This window comes from Anolis carolinensis, chromosome 3, assembly GCF_035594765.1.
Source record: "Anolis carolinensis isolate JA03-04 chromosome 3, rAnoCar3.1.pri, whole genome shotgun sequence".
In the NCBI taxonomy this organism is placed as follows: Eukaryota; Metazoa; Chordata; class Lepidosauria; order Squamata; family Dactyloidae; genus Anolis; species Anolis carolinensis.
In genome coordinates, this window is record NC_085843.1 from 94747204 (window position 1) to 94762538 (window position 15335).

Here is a 15335-nt window from a genome sequence, read left to right on the forward strand (position 1 = left end):
TCCCAATACCAATGTTGCCAGAGGATGAAGGCAGGGGTCTGGATGCATGTAAAAGGCTTTAATAAAAAGGTGGCTTCATTGTCAGCGGCTTTGTTAATGAAGGTATTCCTGTGTGCTATCAGCAAATGCAAAGCCATCTGAAGTCCCAAATTAACTATACAATAATAGTGATTTAGAAGTAAAGTCCTCAAACCTTCCTGCTAAGTTTGAAAAGCTCATTTTATTGTGTCCAACTACAATCCAAGGTGTCAAATTTATCGATTTGCTTTCAGCAATACATTTACTGAAATTGTTGAAAAGCAAAGAAATCCAACATTTTGTTGGCAGGATATTTTAGATATTTTTGTCTGTCTCCACGCATCTGCACCAACTGAAAATAGGCTCTGGAACACTCCCTTCCCCTGAATTTCACTGGAATTCTACCATTCTGTTTGATCTTATTTATTTATTTAACTTATTTCTATTCCGTCTTTTCTCTAGCCCAAGGGGGACTCAAGGCGGCTTACAAACGGCACTTGTATAGTGCCTTGAGCATAAAAACAGAAGCTTAAAATACAATTAGATTAAAATTGATACATACATAAAAGCACAATCTTGTACTGTACTTGCATTGTATGACCATATCTCCACATATAATCCACATATTCATTTACACATGTCTACCTATCCACAAATAAGAAAAAAAATATGTAAACATATATGTGAGCTTTTTTATATATACAAGCAGTCCTCGAATCAAGAACAAGATAGGTTCTGTAGGTATGCTCTTAAGTTGAATTTGTACACAAGTCAGAATAGGTACATATTTTTAGTGTAATTCTAGCCATTTAAAAAAAGTTTTTGGTAGAATAGGAAAGGGTTAACACTGCTAAAATGTTTGATTTGCTGTCTATGCCCCTGTTCAGAAGATTTCACCTCACTTTCTGTCCCTGTGACTATTGGATTTTGAACATTTTGGGTTGTCGTGGAAACAAGGATTGGTGAGAAAGCTTCAGTTGAGACAACTTTTTTCCATGATAACATTGGAATGATTTTCTCTTCCTAGGAGAGATTTCCTCTCACTTCCTGCCCGTTGAGATTAGGCAAGCCCCCACATTAGCAGCCTTTAAGAAAGACCTGAAAATGTGGCTCTTCCGTTGTGCTTTTGGAGAGTAATTACTACATACATCCTCTCTGTTGCTCTCCTCCAATATCTATCCTCCAGGTTGCACCACTATTTTATGACCCTGTTCTTTGTGGTTTTTATTCTTATTTCTTTTCTCACCCCGAATTTTAACTTAGTGTTCATGTGGCCCGCCCTTGTTTTTATTGTTCTTCTGATTTTGCGTTGTAATGTATATTATCATTTATTGTATTGTTCAATGTGTTATGATTTGTTGTTCTTTTTATATTCTGTTATATTGTATTGTTCTGGGCGTGGCCCCATGTAAGCTGCCCCGAGTCCCCGTTGGGGAGATGGTGGCGGGGTATAAATAAAGTTTATTATTATTATTATTATTATTATTATTATTATTATTTCACCTCCATTTGTAACTAGAAGTCGTATGTGTGTAGGATGTCTGTAACTCAGGACCTGAATGGTGCCTTAATGTTGTAGTTGGGCCAAGGGACAGTAATGGTTCTATGGGTGAAACAGCTGGAAGGAGAAAAAGGGCTAATAGAGAGCAGGTGCTTTACTTGTAAAGCGGGTCCGGGAAATACTTATGGCTCCTTCAGAGGATGAGACCTTTTATGGGTTTTCTAGTGATGAGGAGTCCATGCTGGAGGATGATGGTTTCACAGAGAGTAGAGGAACTAAAAGGTCTACTCGAGAGCAGGAGTTGGATGAGGAAAGAGAAAGGAAAAAGATCCAGGATATACTCACTGCTCCCACGGATGAGGAGACATTTGAGGGGTTCTCTGGGAATGATGGGTCTGGGAGTGAGATGGAGAATGTTGATTGGACTCAAGTAAATGTGGATGATGAGCCAGCTCATGGGGCTGCATCAGGGGATTGGCAAGCCTCTCATACTCCTGGGACATGGGAAGATCTAAGTCTTGAACGAAGATGGAGGGACTGGAGGGATGAGAGGCGAGGTCCACAAATGAGATCAAGATTAGCTGTGGATGATGAGGACAGGGTGGAGGCCTCATCAGCATCGGACTCAGATGAGTAAGTTAAAAGTGGAGTTTCAAGAGCTATTGCCTGGAAGAAGGCAAGGTGTCGTTTTGAGGACATTGCTTTGTTGCTGCCTGTTCTCCTTGGGTCCTGGCTGTACAGCTTCCTGATAATCTGGATTGAATCCTGCTTCGGTGTTCCTGGCTTCTGACTCCTGTTTGGCTCCTGACAACGGCGTTTCCAGTTTGGCATTCCTGCTCCGGCGTTTCCAGTTTGGCGTTTGCTTTTGCGTTCCTGCTCTGGCGTTTCCAGTTTGGCGTTTGCTTTGGCGTTCCTGCTCCGGCGTTTCCAGTTTAGCGTTGGCTTCAGCGTTCCCGCTCCGGTGTTTCCAGTTTGGCGTTGGTTTCAGCGTTCCTGCTCCAGCACTTCCAGTTTGGCGTTCGCTTTGGCGAGCCTGCTTCAGCATTTCCAGCTTGGTGCTTGCCTTGGTGTCCCTGCTTTGGCGCTCCTGCTTTGGCGTTTCTACTTCGGCGTTTCTGGCTACTGAACCCGGTTCGACTCCTGACTACGTCTGTCCTTGCTCCTGGTTTGGCATCTTTAGTTTCCTCCTTTGGTCTTTGAAACTCGGCCTGGCTTTTGACTACGCTTCTGTTTGCTGCCTTTTGGGAGCGGTTTAGCTCCTCTTTAGCTCTTTGAGCCACAGCATTACGTGGCATCAGCTTTGGTGGCGTTTGTGTTATGTTTGATGCGGATTATCAAGCCAGATCATTCGGATTATCCAGCCAGATAATCCGGATTATCCTTTTGTTCTTGCTTTTTGACTTCCTTTGAACTAAGACTTTTACCTTTTAACAGAAACACTGCAGTTAAGTGTTTTTGAGTTTAAAACATCATCTAATAAACATTTAAGAACTTTTATTGTGTGTGTGGTTCTTTAAGAGGCAGCTGTATCACGACACTTAGAATCAATGAAATACTATATGTGCAAATGCATGAGGGTTTTAAATATAATATATCTAAAATTAAATGTATGTGTACATAACCTTATACGTATGGATTGCAAAATTTACCATATAAATATACATCTCACCAATAACAAACGTGTGTGCATGCACGTATGGGCTTTTAAGATGTTTGTTGACTTATGGTGACCTCTTGAATTTCATAGCATTTTCTTAGGCAAGAAACACTCAAGAGGTGGGTTTGCCAGTCCCTTCTTCTGAAATGTAGCCTAGAGAATCTAGTATTAGTTGGTGGTCTCTATTCAAGTACTACCCAGGGTTGGTCCTACTTAGCTTCCTAGATCACATGGGATCTGGTGCCATTAGGATATTTAAGCTGATGTGTTTATATGTACATATATTTTTGTGCACTTTACAGATTCCCATCCAAAAACTATGTAAATTATGTAAGGAGAAATGAGCAAAACGGTTCTTGGTCCTCTCATTAGCTGGTAGCAGCTACATATTTTAGGCTTAGAACAGTGGTTCTCAACCTGGGATCCCCAGATGTTTTTGGCCTTCAACTCCCAAAAATCCCAGCAGCTGGTAAACTAGGAGTTGTAGGCCAAAAACATCTGGGGACCCCAGGTTGAGAACCACTGGCTTAGAAGTACAGCATAATGAGTAAATTCTGTCAAAAGGCTGACACCATAGATATTATTAAGGATGAAAATCTTACAGGAATAAATTACTGAGGCTGGAGCCCTTCATAATGAAACAGTATATATGATATAGATAGCATGGTATGGTGGTCATTAAGAAGAGGTCAAGCAAGCAAGGAAGCATGCAAACTTTCATAAACCTGGACTCTCATACTCTGACCCTTCTAAAGATTCTTGGGCCCCAATGGTTACTCCCGAAGGCTGTGGCATTTCCCCATAAAAATGGCTTAAACAAAATAACAGGACTTCAGAAATATTGAACGTTGTGTAAAGCGCTCTTTTTTAAAATAACCAAGATCCCCGACAGCCCAAAAATGGTCTGGAAGGACCATATTGTCATTTCTGGTTGCTCATGAGAATTCAGTATGTTTCTCCAGAGCAATCTAAGCATTATGGCCTCAAAGGCTCTGAAGCATACCCACTTGTGGTTTAAATTAAAAAGCCATTGAGAACATACCATTCTCCAGTTCTATCAGAATAGTGTATAAAATATGTTTGACATTCCCACCTCTTTGTGTATGTTTTCTCTTTCCCATTAATACTGGACAGAAGCACAGAATAGTAATGGGGATTAGTTTTGTTAAAAATAATTGAGGAAGTTATCTATACCTTATGGCACTTCCAAATTAGAATGGAATATTTCTGCATTTGCCTTTCATTCTTACCTCTCGTTTAACAACTGCCTTCCTACAGACAGGACATAAAGGACCATTCCGGGAAAAACGTAGGGGGAGCCGACGTGTGCGATATTGGCATGTCTGTTCTTCACACCTCAGCCAACTCTAAAAGGGAAATAATAAAAAAATTAAATGTTTTTGAACTTAGCATTCAAAATTACATGATAGGTGCCGCCATTTCAACAATGCTTTTATTACATAGATAGCTTGAGATGAATGATACCAGAGCAATAGTAAAATGAATAGTGAAATAACAATAAATGCCAAAAGATAATAAAATAGATGTTATGAATGCTAAGTGTATCTGTATAAAAACTAGTGCTATGTGCACATATGCTCATTGCCGAAATGTAATAAACATTATATACAATTATATTACAATTACTTTCTATGAGTAAATGCTTCTCTTCTCCATCATTACTCTAGAAGTTTAAATATAATTTGCCATGCTCCCAATTGGCACATAGTCTCTACTGCAAGTAGTCACACTACTTCACAAAAAACAAGTGTATATGCTAGAACCTAAAACCTAAAAACCCATTGTGCATAACCAAGAGTCTACTTCATTAAACAGATAGTTGATAGATATAGTAGATTGGATGCAACATGAATAGAAGGGCTTGTTCTATGAAGAGATCTTTGATCCAATAGAGGATCAAATTGGGGAAAAAACTAGATGGTTTTTAATTATTCCCCCTCCTCAAATGCTACTACCCATATTGTTCCAAATGTCTTTCTATATCTATAGAACACGCATATCCCCAACCATAATTAATTTGTCTCTTTTATTTATTTATTTACTCTATTTCTAGCTAGCTCTTCTCTCATCCTTGCAGGGGAATCAGAGCGCCTTGTCCTTTTATGACAAGGACAATGCTTTTCCAGAGGGTCAGCTGTGTTAAGAGTGCTGAACAAAAACAATGAAGAGTTTTGCAGTATTTTAAAAAAGACTAACATGTTTTATCTTGCATAAGCCATTGTGGACTGCAATCCACATCTTTTTTCTTGCCTGCCCTAGCAGGGATCCAAGTAGTTTCCAAATAGGGGGGAAATGCCCTTCCTAGAGAGCAGTTTAAAGGCAACCCTGGAGCACAAACATGATTATTGTTCTGGGACACACACACACACAAACAGTTCGGGTGGGGCTGCATGTGGTCCCTGGTCCACACCTTGACTGACCCTTGTCTAGACTCTAGGGAGCCATATGTCTGAGAAAATGCTTAGGTCCTTCACAAACAAGTAATATTACAGATGTTCATTATTGTTTAGGTTGATACAAATATTGTTTGCTGTAAGAATAAAAAATTATTGTAAAGTGATCCCTTATTTGTTGGTTATTATTTTCTTGAAGGCCTTTTTTCTGATACAGAGATGACCCAGCCAACTGGTTTCATTGTGATAGATTGATAATGCTTCTATGGTAATAATAACATGAAAAATCTTCCAATGTTTGTCTTGGAAGTTCCTTTTTTTCTGTCTTTCAAATGCAACTTCTATTGTACTCCTAATAATAATTGCAAGGTAATCATTTTCTATTTCTGAAAATGGAGAATTGAGAGTTGTGTCGACATTTTAAAAATCTCAAAACAAAACACAAAAGGCTGAAAGCATGTGCTCAAGTTTGCTTGTAGAATGATAACTAAGTATCATACATTTAATAATGTTAGTCTCCCAAATGCAAGGCCTGTAATAGTTGTTGATATCAGAAAACAGTTTTCCTTGCTTTCTGCCATTCACTTATGAACATTATAATAAAGCGTAAATTGTTACTTTGACACATTTCCTTCTAATTGGTAGCTGTATGCTGCAGAAACATAGTATTGTACATAAAGTATAACTTCATCACTTATCACAGGGTGTTAAAATGCAAGCAGGCAGAGGAGATAAGTCACCTACAGATAAAGCAATGCCTAACTATATATTTCATGCAGACATCAGGTATCCTTTCGATTCATGCAGAAAATAATGTAATTTGTTCTGACTTCATAGCAATTATAATTAACATTGAAGTGGTCTTTTCTTCTTTGTCACCTTTTCATTCAGTTCTTATTTGCACTTATTTGTACTTCCTATCAGTTAATCTCTATTTATAAAGATAACAATAACTGGTGTTATTATGCACGGAAATTGAACATGTAGATAAATCTCTGATAAGTGCTATTTTTCAAAAACAACACTCCATATCAGTAATATGTAGGGCTCTCTTGTTTTGATTTTATAATTAAGCTTCTGGACTTGATTTACTTTAAATAAAACTTATCAAACACAACATATGCACTGCTTCAAATGAACGTTTTGGAGTGCATTATGTTAACCCTTCCACAATTAATATCTATTGCATCTGAGAGCCATACAAAGCCAATATTTTACTTCCTTGATTATAACTACCATAACCAAAGAATTTTGCAATTCAATTTAACAAACCTGTTTTGCTCCTGGACTGATACAGAATATGCAAAGTTTAAAGAAGACTAGTGGTACTGAAATGTACGAAAGCACACTAAAGATCCAAGCAATTCATTAACAAAGGAACACAAGTACCATATTTCATTGCACAATAATGAGGTGACAACTATTATGTGAGGAATTTTTTGCAGGTATGGGGCTTTCCTCATCTGCCAATTGAGGGAAACGCTGTGTGCCTCCCAGTGAGAGCTAAGATGGCCCTTTGGAGCTCAAAGAGAAGAGTCGATTGGGAGGGTGCTGCCCCTTGCATAATAGTCACACCCATGGACTAAGGATGCGGCTATTATGCGAGGAATCCCAAAATGTCAAGACCGGTGCCCAAAAAAAGGCATGCAATTATGAGATGGCAACTATTATGGGATGGAATATGGTATATACTTTATCGTTAGAAGAGGTTTATGCTTTATAAGAATACTTACAGCTTAATAATCAAACTATAACTAATTATTTCAGAGTTTAAAAAAACACCTTATTTTGAGTGTGTTATCTGAAATCAACATTTAAATAATACTGCCCTTAAGCAAGTCTGAAGCATACTGGACATGACCTATGGACAAAAGAGAAGCAGGGAAACAGACTGAAAAGTGGAAAATGGGGTTGACCTTGGAGCAAAAAGTTGGAAAGGTCAATGTGACAAACTCATTTTCAAAAGTTCAGAATGAAAAAAGAAGCCTACCAACCCTGACACTTGTGTGATTGAGATGATAGCCACAAGGAAAAGGAACTTGAGGGAGAGTGGTCTGAAAGAAGTACTGTGAAGCGGGTGATTCTCCAAGAAAGGTTTTGATATGTGGATATGTAGCAACAGGACACTGAGACAATGATGAAAGGGCTTGTAAGAGGGCTACAGCCTGGCACCTAAGAATGAGTCCTCTTGGGGAGGTAGGGGGAGTTATAAATAAATGATGATGATGATGATGATGATGATGATGATGATTATGATGATTATTATTATTATTATTAGCTTGAGGCACATATCTAGACTTTCTTGAAGTCCAAAATGACAGACGCAGTGGCTCCTAAATGACAAATGTATTTTATATTATCATTATAGGCAAACCCGCAGGCCCAGGCTATTAAAAGGAATACCCCAAAAGCAACATTAGTAGTCTTTTGTAAAAAACCAAAGATTTCCTAGGGCCAACAAAAACTTGTATTCTTACACTCTACAACAGGGGTCCCCAAACTAAGGCCCGGGGGCCGGATGCGGCCCTCCAAGGTCATTGACCTGGCCCCCGCCCTCAGTTTTAGACTTAGGCTTGCCCAAAGTCCAAAATGACTTGAAGACACAACAACAACAATCCTACTTAGACTATCTCATTGGCCAGAAGCAGGCCCACACTTCCCATTGAAATCCTGATTTTACACAGTATGTTGGTTAAAATTGTTTTTATTTTTAAATATTGTATTGTTCTTTAATTTACTAATACTGTGCAATCCGAATAATATAATATATTGTGTATACATATAATATTGATAATAATGTTATAATATAATACAATATAATATAATATAATATAATATTTATTTATTTATTTATTACAGTATTTCTACCCAATAGGGGACTCAGGGTGGCTAATAATAATAATAATACAATATAATAATATTGTGTAATATAATATTAATTGCATATTATATATTAAATGTAATATTACTAATAATATTACAGTACAGTGGTATAGTACAATATAGTAATATATAATGCTAATATTGTGCTATGCTAATAATATAATATATTGTATGTACATACAACTTGTAAGCCGCTCTTAGTCCCCTTCGGGGTGAGAGAGGGTGGGGTATCAATGTTGTAAATAAATAAATGAATAAATAAATAATTGTTGTTGGGTTTTTTTTGCACTACAAATAAGACACGTGCAGTGTGCATAGGAATTTGTTTGTATTTTTTTTTCAAATAATAATTCGGCCCCTCAACAGTCTGAGGGGCCATGAACCGGCCCTTCACTTAAAAAGTTTGGGGACCCCTGCTCTACAACAATGATAGTACACTGACATGGCTTCTGGTTGTACTAAGCAGTTAAATGGCATATGGCACATAAACATTGAAATTGTCCTTACACTGATTGGTCTAGTCCATGACGGCCTACTCTGATTTCCAGCAGTTTCCCTAAGATTTTTTTTTTTACACTGAAACAAATTCAATGAATCAACTTGTTTGGGACAGTCTGATTTCTTTCTTCAGACACAGTTCTTCTACTCAGTGTTCAACTGCTGTGAGAAGTGCTTGGTGATGTGTATAACGACCATATGGCTATGGACTGATCTCTCTTTCCTTCTCTCCTGTCTGCTACTCCTTTCCCCATTTTAATTTCTGGTAGGTGTGCAGCCTATCGAATAGCTGTACTTAGTAATAACAACTCTCCTTCTTCCATTTTCATTTCAAGCATCTAGTCCTAATTCTTTGTTATGCTCCCCTGATGCTATATAGAGAAGTTATTTCCTTTATTGTATTCTATGCTCATATACATAGAGTTTACCACATGCACAAACCAGGTGTCCTTATGGATGCTGCCCTTGGAAGAGACTACTCCACTATATGAGCATGGAGACTGTTAACAGAACCCTATTTTCTTGGCACCCTCCTTAGGTTTTGCCTTGTTTACCCCACTGGCATTGGGCTTTGTCATATAATCCTGTTTGCCATGCACTACCTAGCTTTGAGCCTTGTTATTCACTTTAATGGCACAACACCTTGCCATTTTCCCCCAGGGGGCTCTCTTGAAGGATTATTTACTGCTGCCATCTGCGGGCTGTGCATCAGCATTTTTTATTTTATGGGGAATATCTTTGGTTTTTACATACTGGATATTCCACTGATATCAAACCATTCTGATTTTGTGTTTTACGCTTTTCCACTATGCTTACTATACATACTGATAGGAAAACTTAAGACAATATCCCAAGAGTTATTAGAGCACTTGGGACAAGAAAAGAGTAATGTCTGTTGGCGCATGATGAAATGGTACAGTTTCTGAGTGAGTATGGGTATGGAGTTTCATGACTGCACGGATATTAAACACACTTCCATTTGCACATGGCAAAAACCTGAACCGTCATGTACTGTGATGAAGCATTAATAGTGTTTCAGATATAAGGGAACTGGAGGGGGGGGGAGACAATACCTATTTATATTTTCCCCCAGTGGAATCACATGAATATGCTCGACAAGACAGGCTTGCATTTACACAAAGCTCCACATACACAACACTTACACACAACCCATTCTAGTGAAGTGTGCCTGCATATCCAATATGGATTATAACACTGGTCAAATAAAGACACTCATACCAAATTTAAACTGAAATCCACAATTTTTATGTTGCATGTCCAAATATCAAGTGGTAAAAATATAGCAATCAAATAGATTACAGTGGCATAATTTTTTTACTAGACTAGCTGCTAACAATACTGTATCTTTAAAAACACATTAGGGACAACTTCCCAAAATACATTAAGGTTAAACATATTTCATAGTCACAGACTACTGACTCTCTATTGCAAAAGGAAAACAGTACACCAGGGTATGAGAATAGAATAAAGTACAGTGAGCCCTTGGTATTCACTGGAATTTGGTTCTAGGACCCCCCCCCCCCCTTTGCTGGATACCAAAATCTGTGAATACTCCAGTCCCTTTATATACTGTGTAGTAGTACAATGGTATCCCTTATTTAAAGTGGCAAAAATTAAGGTTTGTTTTTGGGATTTTTATTTTTGGAATATTTTTGTGCTGTGGATAAATGAATCCATGGATAGAAATCCGTCAATAAAAAGGGTTGACTGTATCCTAGGTCACAGTGATTGGAACCCTGAACAGAAATAACCTTGATGGGACATAAATATACATGTTTTATTTAAAGCTATGTCTACCAGCAAACAGAAAGTGGTTCAAAGTCTTATTAGTGTAGCCAAAAATGGGATCTCAACATAAAAAAGGAACAGTTTCTTTCTCATCTGCCAAAGAATATTACCTAGATATACAAAACCATCAAAACCATTACAATCTAAGGAAAATAAGTGAGCAACTTTAACTCTTCAGATGTTATTTAGACAGCAGCGTCTATCAGCCTTAGCTAGCACTGTGAATAATGAGGAATAAGGGGTTACAGAAATATCTGTAACATCACAAATTGTTTAGTCCTGGTATGAAAGAACCAGAAATCTCACAGACTGCATAGCTGATGGCTAAGAAGAGTTGAGATACAGAACATTAGAGTGTCAGGTGAGGAAGAAGAAGAGAGGGCAGAAAAGAAAATGGCCTTCTCAAGTTTCTTCCAGGACATAGTGAGTACGTAGGGAGGGGAGAATATAGTCCATAAAGTTAAAGAACGATGACATTAATATATGTGGATGTTTTCAAAAGAACACCCTTCCCTAATTTTAGTTTCCAGTGCTGCCTGCCCCCTCACCCATCACCACTATATTATAGTAAAATGCTCCAGTGTGGAACTGGCAATCAAGCCCTTTGTTGAAAGCCTGTAGTTACTGGCGGAAATCATCTTCTTCCCAGTACTCATCTCTGACATAAGTAGCTTTAAAAGCACTACAGTATTTCCACTATAGGCTGATGTCCTGAACAACATTAGGGAAAAGCTGACCCTGAAGCCACTTATATAGCCTAGCCTAACCTAATAATAGTAGCAATAATATTAATATAAATACAAATATTAATAACTCCTCATCATTCTGTATTAACTTATCTCATAAATGCACACACTGAAGATTATTTTTACTTATTTAAATCAAAACAACTTCCATAGTTACATCACAGATGAAATGATGTAGCATACTCTCAAACAACTGTCTTTGAAAAATATTTGGAAACTTCAACTTGTCCCTAATATTATAGCCAGACTGTTAATTGAGGTCAGTTACAGAGTGCATGTGATTTCCTTGGTGTTTACTGATTATCATGGTGTTCCTGGGTACAATTAAAAGATCTGTTTATGAACGATAAACTGCTATTTCGCTTTGGACCATGCTAATTAAAAGACCATATTCTCTTATATAAGTGTGCCTCAGTGTTAAGTGCATTGAGAAAGGCCCTCAGTCCTGCCTCAGTTTCCCTCTGTCCTGCCATCAGCATACAAAGGAATTGATCCCACTCTCATATTCTGGAGTATTCTGCCGCAAGACATGAGACAGGCTCTCTAGTCCTGCAGACATACCTTTTTACTTCAAAAGGGGTTTGGCATTTAGGTGGAGTGGCTGTTTTAATAATTGTAGCCAGTTGGATGCTAGTTTTTTATTTATATTTTAAATTGCATTTTAATCTCCTACATGTTATAATAGCATTTATTTTTGTTTGAGTTCTATTACACTATGTAACATGATTTTTGTTCCTGGGTTATGTATGTCATTTACTAATTGGTTCTATCATGGAAAAAGTTTATGAAACGGCAAAAACTTTGTTTCTGTGGGACATCCTGCAGCACATTTTGCTATTATTTTTCAATGAATATCTCATTGACTCTAAACCTAATTTTTTTTTAATCAGCAGCTCCCAGAAAACTAGTTACTGAAAATGAATTGCTAATTTAGGAGTGCACTCCTGGACAATTTCTCTGTTGTAGACCACAGCCACATATTATCTATATTTCTCCATCTAAACTGTTAACATGTTTCCTTATATTGCATAGACATTATTGATAAAATATAAATAAAAAGCATCAGACAAGCTGGCACCAATTGCTGTTTTTGTATTGGGAAATCCTGTAAATCTATTGTAATGTCTACTGTAGGCAGTCAACAGCTCAGAGAATCAATAAATGAAGTATTTTAAAAGTGAGGCAAATACTAATTGATCCAATTTGATCAATTGGTTAAAGTTAAGCAAATTATTTTGAAGTAATCGGTGGATGATTACTAACTCATTTTTTTTGTCTATTTCCAATTTTCCAAATTATACTGCATTAGCCTATAATATATATGAAACCTCTTGAAACATACTAAGCTAATTAGAAATACAACCAGTATGTACTGTGCAGTATCCTAAAGTGTTTTGTGGAGCAACAAATATTCACAAGGAATTTATTTTACCACGTCATGCCAAATGCATAGTCCCAAAATCTATAAGATACTGATTTTAGTCCAACCGCTCGCATGCCAGAAGTTTTCTTCTCCTTCCTTTGGAGCTCTTTGTGCCAAAGCCAATATGGATCCAGCAGGTCTCCTAGCTCCCAAGGGTTTATGGGGACTCCTAAGGAGATTGTTCCTTTCTTGAAGTTAGCACACAATTCCCATAAATTTTTTATGTGAGAGTGTTCTGCCACCCAGCAGAAGTACCTTTCTGGAGCCTCTGCATTATATCATCAGCATCAGGAATGAGATATTTACATTTAGGAAGTGAGCTGAATAGATGTACCTTGATCAACTGAAAAAAATTACAGCTCCCAAACCTGAAAGTTATAAAGAACCAATGAGAACTACAATATAGGGCTGCATATGTGAATAATAACTTAACTTTAAATAAAATCAAATTAAGAGTAATGGGAGTCAAGATGTATGTATGTACTGGTAGCAAAATCTATAGCAAGGTATAATTAGTAAGAAAATTAGTAAGAAATCAGGTTTTAAAAGAAGACAACCCCCCCCTCCAAAAATACTGTAGAAAATGCCTTTGAAAAGAAAAAAGAATTGTTCAGAAAGATTTGTACTTGGTATCAGAGAACAAATTGGAAGAGATGCCTAGTTGCAATAATCAGAAATGTTTTTTGAATCAATACCTATCCCATACAATAACTGAATATTAAACCCAATTAGGCAGTTCCCACAAATAAACACAATTCAATACCCACAAAGATTTTAAACAGCAATACAAATATTAATTGATCCATTTGTAAAAAGCTGCGGCACAGTGGTATGACTTTGAACTAGAATATATTCCAATTCAGAATAAACTTTATATACTTGTAATATTACGTTCATCAGATGTAAAAAATGCATCCCTATAATTGAGGTCTATGGCAACAACGACTGTCCACAACACAGGAGAAGCATAATGGCGGTAAGGGTCATGGTGGGTAGGCCATTTCAGAGACGGAACAACTCATTCTTGTTGCTGAACCTCTGTACCAATTCCTATACTCTTTCCTGCAATATGAGCCTTGAAAAGATGACCCATTTCCAAGTGTTACAAGGCTCCTGACCATCAAATGGGAGGCCTCCTGTACACATCCTGTGGTGTTCTGTAACTCGAAGAGACCTGAACCAAAATATGTCTTTTTACATCGTCATTGATGTAAGCTTACAATTTCCAATTTGTGTTGTCCTGTTGGTTGACAAATGATATCAAGGTGGTAACTGAAGTAATTAATTCTAGGCCAGTTACTGACATTGCTGGAATAACTGAAGGGTACTCTGGGCCTTCAGAATCCATTGAAGACTCTACCACAGGTTTAGTAAACAGATGGCATTTACTCATCAAAATCAAAGCAATTCTCAAAGGATTTTCTAAAGCTATCGAACTGGCAATTCTTGGAGAATTCTCCTAGGACATTAAATCAAGGCAATGATTGAACAAGGCAATCTTGAACCTTATGGCCTTCATCCTGGAGCCCCCTTGTCTGAAGGAATGGTCTTCTCCCACAGGAGACAGAAAGCTTGAATAGGATATTAGATGTCATATATTTATCAGGTCAGATTCCTTGTTGGAGTTGTGGATTAAGCAAAAAGTTGATGAAAAGACAAGTAGATGTAGCAAGGCACAAGACAGATTAGATGAAAGAAAGATAGACACTCAGAATTGTTTTTTTTAATGCTGACCCCTACATAGGCTAGTGTGCATATGTGCAAAGATTGAGGAACCAGATGTTTTTGATGGGCAATACAAATACAAACATACACTTTGATGTAAAGTTATAGTTTTTGAAAAATACGCTTAGTACTGGTTTTCTAATACTGAAATACAAACATAAAGACAAGCATATGGATTAATACAATGGTATTTGCTTGAAAACAGTATGTGTGGAAAGGATTTAGGGGTCTTACTAGACTACAAGCAAAACATGAATCAATCGTGTAATCTGGTAGCCAAAAAATCCCCCAAAACCAACAAACAAAACAGTCAATGGAATTACAGACTGCATCACCAAGAAAAGTATCCAGATCATTGGAAGTAGTAAAGCCATTTTATTCTGCATTGGTCAAATCTCATCTAGAACACTTTGTCCAGTTTTCAGCAGCACAGTTCAGAAAGAATACTGACATGCTGAAGCATGTTTAGTGGAGGGTAACCTAGTCTGGGAATCAAGCCATGGGAGGCATGGCTTAGGCAGCTAGGTGTATTTAGTTTGTGGAAGACTGAGAAGAGAAGGTATTATAAACATCTTTACATATCTGAATGGATGTCATATAAAAGTTGGAGTGTGGTTTTCTGTTGCTTCAGAGATTAGAAACAATGGATTTAAATGACAAG

General features: G+C 37.5%; 1 protein-coding gene across 12 annotated transcripts in view; it reads right to left on the reverse strand.

Moving 5' to 3' along the window:
- The window catches only part of pola1 (DNA polymerase alpha 1, catalytic subunit), a 279719-nt gene that overhangs the window by 97938 nt on the left and 166446 nt on the right, over window positions 1–15335 (reverse strand). For all 12 annotated transcript variants that reach the window (XR_010004268.1, XR_010004265.1, XR_010004266.1 and 9 more), the window contains one exon: window positions 4427–4543. Coding sequence is in view for 6 of the 12 variants with exons in the window: in XM_008107337.3 (XP_008105544.2) it covers window positions 4427–4543 (117 nt within the window). In the remaining 6 variants the exon portion in view is untranslated. The remainder of the gene's footprint in view (window positions 1–4426; window positions 4544–15335) is intronic.